The sequence below is a fragment of the Camelina sativa genome, chromosome 12 (assembly GCF_030686135.1).
Source record: "Camelina sativa cultivar CO46 ecotype springtype chromosome 12, ASM3068613v1".
Lineage (NCBI taxonomy): Eukaryota > Viridiplantae > Streptophyta > Magnoliopsida > Brassicales > Brassicaceae > Camelina > Camelina sativa.
The window spans coordinates 29,283,646-29,293,628 of record NC_141891.1 but is presented as its reverse complement, the minus strand read 5'-3'; the positions used below and the strand labels follow the sequence as shown (position 1 = coordinate 29,293,628).

The 9,983-nt window shown below is 34.9% G+C and overlaps 1 protein-coding gene and 1 long non-coding RNA gene across 3 annotated transcripts; both read left to right on the top strand.

Annotated features, from left to right (window-relative positions):
* The first annotated feature begins 2,427 nt into the window (after positions 1-2,427).
* Positions 2,428-3,536, top strand: LOC147931045 (uncharacterized). Its single transcript, XR_015573832.1, has 2 exons — positions 2,428-2,784; positions 3,196-3,536. It is a non-coding gene; the product is annotated as an uncharacterized LOC147931045 (long non-coding RNA).
* Positions 3,537-6,575: 3,039 nt separating this feature from the next.
* Positions 6,576-9,673, top strand: LOC104732573 (aspartic proteinase 36-like). Of its 2 annotated transcripts, none has more exons than XR_015574803.1 (10): positions 6,576-7,052; positions 7,281-7,410; positions 7,506-7,747; positions 7,878-8,102; positions 8,200-8,362; positions 8,436-8,506; positions 8,682-8,767; positions 9,023-9,098; positions 9,179-9,250; positions 9,343-9,673. XR_015574803.1 is itself a non-coding variant. In XM_010452134.3 (10 exons), exons 1-10 carry the CDS (start codon positions 6,835-6,837, stop codon positions 9,489-9,491), a joined length of 1,437 nt encoding a protein of 478 aa, XP_010450436.2. In that variant the 5' UTR covers positions 6,576-6,834; the 3' UTR covers positions 9,492-9,673. The 2 variants fall into 2 exon arrangements, 1 of the variants encoding a protein (XP_010450436.2); XM_010452134.3 differs by having other exon boundaries at positions 8,677-8,767.
* The last annotated feature ends 310 nt before the right edge of the window (positions 9,674-9,983 follow it).

The following is a 9,983-nucleotide window of genomic DNA, read 5'->3' as shown; positions in this document are numbered from 1 at the left end:
ACGACTGATTTGCCACTATATTACGACTATCTCAATTTGTCACTCTTTTGCTACCAATTTGAAACCTGTTTTGCAACGATATTGTGACTAATAATTGAAGACTTTGCGACTAACACCTGATTTAGCTACACTTTTAAGACTGTTTAGCCACTCACTATATTTTTTACTTTGAAATTTCACATGTGAGATTCATTTACATGTTTAGGTTGAAGTTTATGCTTTGTTTTGCTCACCTTATCAATAATAACTTTCTCAAAATATTAAATTTCCATGACTATAAACTAAACATCCATAAGTTCAAAATTTATCTTAAGTGTTACATTTTCTTTATATGAGAATGTGTTGCAATGAAGAAAAATTCAAAACTAAGTGAAGTAAACATTGTTTTACTAAATCTTACTATTACATGTACTTTATACTACTAATATGAGTTCTCTATTGTGATTTATATCAACAGTTTTGTTTATAATGTGTAGAATTGAAGATTTTTATTTTGTGACGTATATATGGTAGTCTTAAAATGGTCACATATTACGACTGATTTGCCACTATATTACGACTATCTCAATTTGTCACTCTTTTGCTACCAATTTGAAACCTGTTTTGCAACGATATTGTGACTAATAATTGAAGACTTTGCGACTAACACCTGATTTAGCTACACTTTTAAGACTGTTTAGCCACTCACTATATTTTTTACTTTGAAATTTCACATGTGAGATTCATTTACATGTTTAGGTTGAAGTTTATGCTTTGTTTTGCTCACCTTATCAATAATAACTTTCTCAAAGTATTAAATTTCCATGACTATAAACTAAACATCCATAAGTTCAAAAATTATCTTAAGTGTTACATGTTCTTTTATATGAGAATGTGTTGCAATGAAGAAAAATTCAAAACTAAGTGAAGTAAACATTGTTTTACTAAATCTTACTATTACATGTACTTTATACTACTAATATGAGTTCTCTATAGTGATTTATATCAACAGTTTTGTTCATAATGTGTAGAATTGAAGATTTTTATTTTGTGACGTACATATGGTAGTCTTAAAATGGTCACATATTACGACTGATTTGCCACTATATTACGACTATCTCAATTTGTCACTCTTTTGCTACCAATTAGAAACCTGTTTTGCAACGATATTGTGACTGATAATTGAAGTCTTTGCGACTAACACCTGATTTAGCTACACTTTTAAGACTGTTTAGCCACTCACTATATGTTTTACTTTGAAATTTCACATTGGAGATTCATTTACATGTTTAGGTTGAAGTTTATGCTTTGTTTTGCTCACCTTATCAATAATAACTTTCTCAAAGTATTAAATTTCCATGACTATAAACTAAACATCCATAAGTTCAAAAATTATCTTAAGTGTTACATGTTCTTTTATATGAGAATGTGTTGCAATGAAGAAAAATTCAAAACTAAGTGAAGTAAACATTGTTTTACTAAATCTTACTATTACATGTACTTTATACTACTAATATGAGTTCTCTATAGTGATTTATATCAACAGTTTTGTTCATAATGTGTAGAATTGAAGATTTTTATTTTGTGACGTATATATGGTAGTCTTAAAATGGTCACATATTACGACTGATTTGCCACTATATTACGACTATCTCAATTTGTCACTCTTTTGCTACCAATTTGAAACCTGTTTTGCAACGATATTGTGACTGATAATTGAAGACTTTGCGACTAACACCTGATTTAGCTACACTTTTAAGACTGTTTAGCCACTCACTATATTTTTTACTTTGAAATTTCACATGTGAGATTCATTTACATGTTTAGGTTGAAGTTTATGCTTTGTTTTGCTCACCTTATCAATAATAACTTTCTCAAAGTATTAAATTTCCATGACTATAAACTAAACATCCATAAGTTCAGAATTTCTCTTAAGTGTTAAATGTTCTTTTATATGAGAAATGTGTTGCAATGAAGAAAAATTCAAAACTAAGTGAAGTAAACATTGTTTTACTAAATCTTACTATTACATTTCTCTATACTACAAAATAGAAAAAAAGAATGAAAGCAATAGTCTTTATATTTGGGTATAGGGTATAAGGGTTGTGATTTAGGGTATAGGGTTTGAAACTACTAACTCTTAACCATAAATACTAAATTTTGAATTGTAAATTATATAACACCAATATCATAAAATATATCAAAAATAAAAAAAGATTCATCAAGTATTAGAAAATTAATCTAGTAATTTAAAAATATATATTTCAAGTATTACAAATTTTAAAATGTAAATAGAAAAGCTGGTTTCGGATTGGTTAATCCATAGAGTTAAGGATCACCCCTCATTAAATACACACCGTTGATTGTCTTAAAATCAATGGACTACCTTCCTTCCTTCTTTCTGACTTCCATTCGCTGTCTTACGCTCCTCTTTTCTCTTTTTTTTTTTTGTGTGTGAGAGAAGCTCTTCCTCTTCTCTTCTTCCTCAATAGCTTCTCTCTATGTCCACGATTTTTCATTAGCTTGTCTTCTTCTCCGCATCTATTTTATCAGCCAATTTCCCCATCAGTATAGACGCAACCAAAGACCAAACCCAAGGCAAAATCGGATGATTCGTAGCAATCGGAGGAAGCGAAATCACAATACCACCACCGAAACTTACATGTTCATCGGAATCAAACACACTCAGTATCATTCTGTGATTGATTGTGGTTTCCGTTTGTTTTTCCCAGGGACAGATGCTGGTTCACTTTCTGGGTTTATAGCCAAAAGTCTTTCTAATTTGGATTCTCCCCTTCTCTTCAGGTCAGATTTGTTTCGTTCTAGCTTTTGTTTTTGTGATATTCAGTTAGGTTAATGACTTGAATCTTCTGCTAGTTTTTTTCTGTCTCATTTAGGTTATTGATTAAGATCTAAGATGAGATTTAGTATGGCTTTTCTCAGATTGATTTTGAATCTGATTTATGTGTGTGTTAGAAGCCAGTGATTAGAGTAACTGAAACGGAGACATCACATGTATATAACTCAGTTTTCTTCATCACTTGTGAAGTTCTTGGTTCCTCTTCCTCAGATCCTTCTAATAGATTGTGTTTTGTATTTGTTTCTTTTTTTATTTACGTTGTTGTTTGATGGTGAACTTTGCAGAGAAAAACCTCAGCTGGTGATTCTGGGACCATATGTCTGTCTGCTTATGTTATTTCGGTTTTTTGATTTCAGGTTGTTCAACAAAATACTGCTTCTTGCTTGTGTTTGACAACTGTCAAGAAGGAAGACAAGCTTGAGTTCACTGAGGTGTGGCCATTGTTATTGGTCTCTACATATGCGTTATAAGACTCTATGAAGAAATAGAGAGTTCACACAAAGCCAAAAAGCTCTAAGGTGTTCTGCTGATGGAATGGCGTTGGCTGTTAAATAGTATGAGTTGGAGATCTACTAGAGTTGTATTTCCTCTCATTTAGGATGATCTTTTGTGTTTAAACTCTTTTAGGATGATATTATGGTATGATTAGGATGATGTTATGATTAGTATTTTTAATCATTATTTTCTTTTTAATTAATAGCGTTTTAAATTGGAAATTAACCAATATCAAACATGTGACCAGTTTGTGACCAAATCAAATAACAAACATGTGACCAGTTTTTGACCAAACAAAATAACAAACAAAAATTTCAAATTCAGACTCTTGGAATTAGTCCCAAAATAGTCCCGCTATAGGACTATAAATATGGTCACAAAACCGTAAGTAAACTTGGTTGCATTTCAGTCGGAAATGTGTAACTCCAGCTATGGTCACTTAACAGTCGCTTATATACGACTATACTTTCTAGTCGGAAATCAGTCGCAAATTAGAGACGATGTTGCGACCGTTTTATTTTGCGACCATTTTTTAACGACTCCCAAAAATGGTCGCTAAGTAGTCGCAAAACCCAAATTTGTGACTACTTAGCGACTATTATAGGAGTCACAAACGGCGTGTTTTCTTGTAGTGTTCCCAATTGGCACCCATTTTTCCGGCGTCCGGTTCGGCAGTATTTTCAAAGACCTTACGGAGGACGAGATCGTCGAAATGCCGATTGTGGAGTTTCTTGTTGTAGTACTTGGCTGCGGCGAGCTGATAGTTCTGGATTCGTAGGAGTGCCCTATCTCGTTCTTCCTCCAACTCGTCGAGTCTATCCGTGAGCATCTGACTGTTGAGCGTGGTGTTTTGGACGAGCATCGTTCGTCGGAGGCTCGAACTGCCGACCTCAGCGGGTGTCATTGCTTCCATCCCATAGGCTAGGGAGAATGGGGTTTGGTTAGTTGACGTCCTCGGGGTTGTTCGATAAGACCAAAGTACTCCGTCAAGCTCGTCGGCCCAGGCGCCCTTCTTGGCGTCCAACCTTTTCTTCAGGCCGTCGAGTATGGTCTTGTTTGTAACTTAGGCCTGGCCGTTTCCTTGTGGATACCTCGGCGTTGATTTTCTTAATTTGATTCGCCATCTCGCACAAAAATTTTCGAATTGCAGGGAGATCAACTGCGATCCGTTGTCAGTGATTATTTCGTATAGGAGACCATGGCGACAAATTATATATTTCCAGACGAAGAGTTGGACGTCCCTGGCTTTGATGTTGGCATAAGACTCGACCTCAACCCATTTGGTGAAATAATCAGTGAGGACGAGTATATACCGCTTCTGTCTAGAGGTCGGCAGTGGGCCAATGATGTCCATCGCCCAGCGCATGAAAGGGTAAGGAGCTACTCCGGCTCGCAGGAGTTCGGTCGGCTGATGAATAATGGGGGCGTGCCGCTGGCATTTCTCACACTTGGCGACGAACTTTTCGCAATCGGATATCATCATTGGCCAGTAATGACCATGCTTCTTAATTCGTAGTGCTAAGGCTCGGCCACCCGAGTGATTTCCTCCAGCTCCTTCGTGAGTCCCATACCTGGCGCGCCAAATTGTTAATGTCCGACTTCAGTCACAATTAGTATATTTAGTTCGGTTAAAGGAAGGTCGAAGTTCTCTTTTATTTTATTGATGCCGAGGCATAAAAGACGGGTTACAACACGACTTAAACGAGTTACAAGAGCGGATGAGAATAATAGACGAGCTGTTAACTCGTCGATTCCAAAGCTGTTGACTTTGAGGTCGTTGACTTCTGCTTGGACGAGCTGGGGCTCTTGCACTTGTTGTATGAATTCTCTTGCCTTTTTCCGCAATCCCCGTCTCGAAGACCGTACGCTCATATTTATAGGGAATCGTGTCGGTTCGTCTACTAAAAGACCATAATACCCCTCTTTCCTTTGAGAGGCCTATTCTTGGGTCTTTTGCTGGGTCAGGCCTTTTGTTGGGCCAGGCCTTTTGTTGGGATGGGATCTACCCCCAACACCCAACAGTAACAAACACTCTAAGCTATAAATGATCGCATGGAACATGTTTTACTATTGTCCTGAGGTATAGATAAGAGCATTTCAGGGCAAAAATTATACTATCATTGTACAAAGTTAAGATTTCCTACTTATAAGATTAATCATAATGATGCATGCTACCCATACTTTATGCTACTCATACTTTATGCTCTCCATACTTTCAATTCAGTCACAGTATTATTCAAAGAAAAGAAAAAAAATAATTTAATATCATTTCTTATCATGAAAAAAACTATTACAGTTCCGAATATAAGCTTAAAAGGATTTGTCCAAACAAAAAAAAGCTTACAAGGAATCTTTTTGAACTAACCTCTAAAATGAATATAGACATCAAATTTACAATTCAAAAACTCAGCAACCTAATATCATTTAAACAGTGAACAAAAGTAAACAACAAAAAAAAAAAGAACTTGAAACTATATTTGATACCATAAAAAAAAAATTTATGAATCAAAATAGCCATAGATAAAATTGTAACATTTTTTTTTTTTTTCGCAAATCGATAAAATTGTAACATTTAAACATTATTTTAGTTCTTTAAATATAATCCTCTAGTTAAAACTAAAACCAATGGTTACATGATTCATAAGTTGGACAACAAAACATATAAAGAATGATAAGTTGATATTAAAAAATTATGTTACTTTTTAGTAGTGTATCTAAAGTCAAGTTCTAAATCATAATCTAGGAAAAAATATTGCTTGAGGATTTACCATTTTAATTGAATGTTTTTACCTCAAAATTTAAAGAATTGGGAGATTTAAGACATATTAAATTTATAGAAAAGAATATGTTGCTAGCCACCAAAAAAGATTACTGAATCTATACATTTTCAAATGTTTCAAATGTTATATTGGACAAAATATTAGAATAATATGATAAATTTTTACATACATTATTGAATTTATTTTAAATAAATTATAACACAAAATTTCTCAAAAATAAATTCCTAAATTCAAAAAGTAAACTAAAGATATTATGTAGTCGCGTGAGAATTCTTAAATGTTACTCAATAATAAAGTTTTTGACTCTAAAAAAAAAAGTGAAAATGCTGTAAGTTAATTCTGTTATAATTCTGTTAATTCTGTTAATTCTGTTATAATATTATTTAACATAGTTAAATATATATTTTTCAAATAAAGTTTAAATCTCTTGAAAAGTAAAAATTGAGATTAAAAAAAAGTTCGTTCACCGTTGAAAACGCGTGGCTTTCTCTTACGTTTCCCTCTCTTCTCGTTCCCATGTCTCCCTCTCTTCCTCTGTTGCTTCCTTTGGTCTATCTTTCATATTCATTTCCCTTCATCACATCACAAACTCGTTAAAAAATTTACCAATAGATTATTTTAATTCACATCATCATCATCAGAATACAATTCACAATTCCGCGGCGATTTTAGATCGGAGATTTTATTATACAGTTACGGCGGTTGGTGGTGGTGGTGGCGATGGATCTGAGTATAAGAGTTTCACGCATTGTTGCGGCGGTTTTCATTTTGTTGATTCAAGTTGTCTCCGGTAGTTTCTTGTTCAATGTGACTCATAAATTCGCCGGAAAAGAGAAACAACTCTCTGAGCTCAAATCTCACGACAGCTTCCGTCACGCTCGTATGCTTGCCAACGTTGACCTTCCTCTCGGTGGTGATAGCCGCGCCGACTCCATCGGGTTTCTCCTTCTTCTATAATCACTCTCACCCTCTTCAATTTTCTAGATTGGATCGTGTTTGCACATTTATAAGATCAAAATGCTTAAACTTAGGAGAATGCAAATTACATTTGGTATGATTTAGAAAACCGCCGAATTAAACCGGAAACGCATTAACCGGAAGCCCACTTTTGTCAATTTTTGGTTCCAAAATGTTACTAATGAGAACTGCATTTTTGTTTTCTTCAGTTTATACTTCACCAAAATCAAGCTTGGTTCGCCACCAAAAGATTACTATGTTCAAGTTGATACAGGAAGTGATATACTATGGGTTAATTGCGCACCGTGTCCTAAATGTCCTGTGAAAACTGATCTTGGTGTATGCTTCTCTTCTTTATAAACCCTGTTGTTTATCGAAACTTCTTACGAGCTATGTTTTGGAACCTCAGATGTATGTTTTGGTTTGCTGTGTAGATACCTTTATCATTGTATGACTCTAAAGCTTCCTCGAGTTCGAAGAAAGTTGGCTGCGAGGATGATTTTTGTTCCAACATTATGCAAATGGAGAGTTGTGGGGCGAAGAAGCCTTGTAGTTATCATGTTGTGTATGGAGATGGAAGTACAAGTGATGGAGATTTTATAAGGGATAACATTACATTGGAACAAGTTACTGGAAATCTTCGAACTGCACCCCTTTCGCAGGAAGTTGTATTCGGGTGAGTTGAGTATATAGGCATTACACTTTTTAATCTCTGCATTAGATGTTTCATTGAGTCCTGGCTTGTGACCATAGGTCATGAGCTGCTTGCTTCCCCTGCTCATCATAAGGATTCCTCTGTGAGACAGGTGCGGAAAAAATCAATCAGGGCAGCTTGGACAAACTGACTCAGCAGTTGATGGTATTATGGGCTTTGGACAATCAAACACATCTGTTATTTCACAACTAGCTGCAGGGGGGAGTGTGAAAAGAATCTTTTCACATTTCTTGGACAATATAAATGGAGGTGGGATTTTTGCTGTTGGGGAAGTGGAATCTCCAGTAGTGAAAACAACTCCTTTGGTTCCTAATCAGTAAGTCAGACCATCTCAAGTCATTAGGCATTTATACCAGCGGTAAATACATTTTAACTATTGGTTCTTTTAGTAACTTTATATAACAACTTTTTAGGATACATTACAACGTCGTTTTAAAGGGATTGGATGTGGATGGTGAACCTGTTGACCTTCCACCAAGCCTAACTAGTACTGGTGGGAATGGAGGAACCATAATTGACAGTGGTACCACTTTAGCTTACTTACCACAGAATCTGTACAACTCACTAATTGATAAGGTGAAATTTTCTTTTCACTACTTGTTTCTAGTTTAAGCTCACAACCCTCTGACATGATATCTTCTGTATACAGATTACTGCTAAACAACCGGTGAAACTGCACATGGTACAGGAAACTTTTGCGTGTTTCAGTTTCACTTCAAAGTAAGATAATGAACTTGCTCTCTGGTCAAAGTTTTTTTATTTTTTCGAGACCAATGGAGGTCTTTAGTATAAAATGCTCTGAGATACGCCAAGAAGCTTATACTCATGGATCTCGATTTTTACATGCTGCAAGTTTTTTTGAGCTAAGATATTCTTCCTTGTACTTGCAGCACAGATAAAGCATTTCCGGTAGTCAATTTTCATTTTGAAGACTCACTCAAAATGACTGTTTATCCGCATGACTATCTTTTCTCGCTTCGTGTAAGTTAATAATATGCAGCTTCCCACTTTAATGTGTTTATTATATCGACAGATCTAACTGAGTTTGATCAATAGATTCAACAAGATAGTTAAAGTTGGTTTTGTTGTGGGGAACTTATCCAAGTTCAAGTTTCAATTGCACCTGTTCTTGCAGTAGTCCTTTCTTCTTTTACCTTTTCCAAGCATTTTATATGAATAGTTCTACATAGTTGATATGAATTTTCTCATCCCCAAATTTATGATATTCCCAAACAGGAAGACATGTATTGCTTTGGTTGGCAATCTGGTGGGATGACGACTGAGGACGGATCCGATGTGATCCTTTTGGGAGGTAAATTTTCAGATCATACCATATCATGTGTTACACTTCAAGTGTCTAAACTTCAGATTTGGTTTCTTTTTCATCTGTAGATTTGGTGCTTTCAAACAAGTTAGTAGTATACGATCTGGAGAACGAGGTCATTGGATGGGCTGACCACAACTGTAAGTCTTTAAAAACTCAAGAACTAGTTAGATGACGCATATGGATGATCAAAGAAGAAGTCAAACACACCAAAATATTTTGTTTTCGTTAGGTTCGTCAAGCATCAAAGTAAAAGATGGATCAGGAGCGGCTTACGCACTTGGAGCAGACAATCTCACAGCGGGTTCTTCGGTGATTAACGGAACACTTGTAACGTTATTGTCGATACTATTTTGGGTGTTCCATTATTTTACTTCATAGCTTTGCTTAAAAAAAAAAAAAAAAGAAGAAGTTCATTCGTTTGATTATTTGATTCATTTGATCCTTTTGTGGATGTGGGTTGGCTTCACGGATCATGTAATTTACAAAGACAACTACCTCATTCTTTGTTGTATACTGTATACACACTCTCAATGATAAATATATGTACTGCTTTTTCAAAACTCTTTTGGCGGTAATTTACTAGTCTTTTTATTTAACTGTTTCTTTAAAAATGCTTATCAAGTTCGGCTACAACAATAGTCGGTAGTAATGTTATATGGTAAAACTAGACATAAGTAAATCTGTCAAACAATTGAAGAATGAAACAATACAAACTCCAAAAGAAAAGCAATTAAGTTTATAATGTAACACTAACTATAAAGACTAATCAGTTCACTGACTGAAACTGAAACCATATTTATTTCACACAAGTGACTCAAAAAGCCTGATTTATTCTTCCAACAGTCAAAATTTTCTCAAATAACTGCTCGG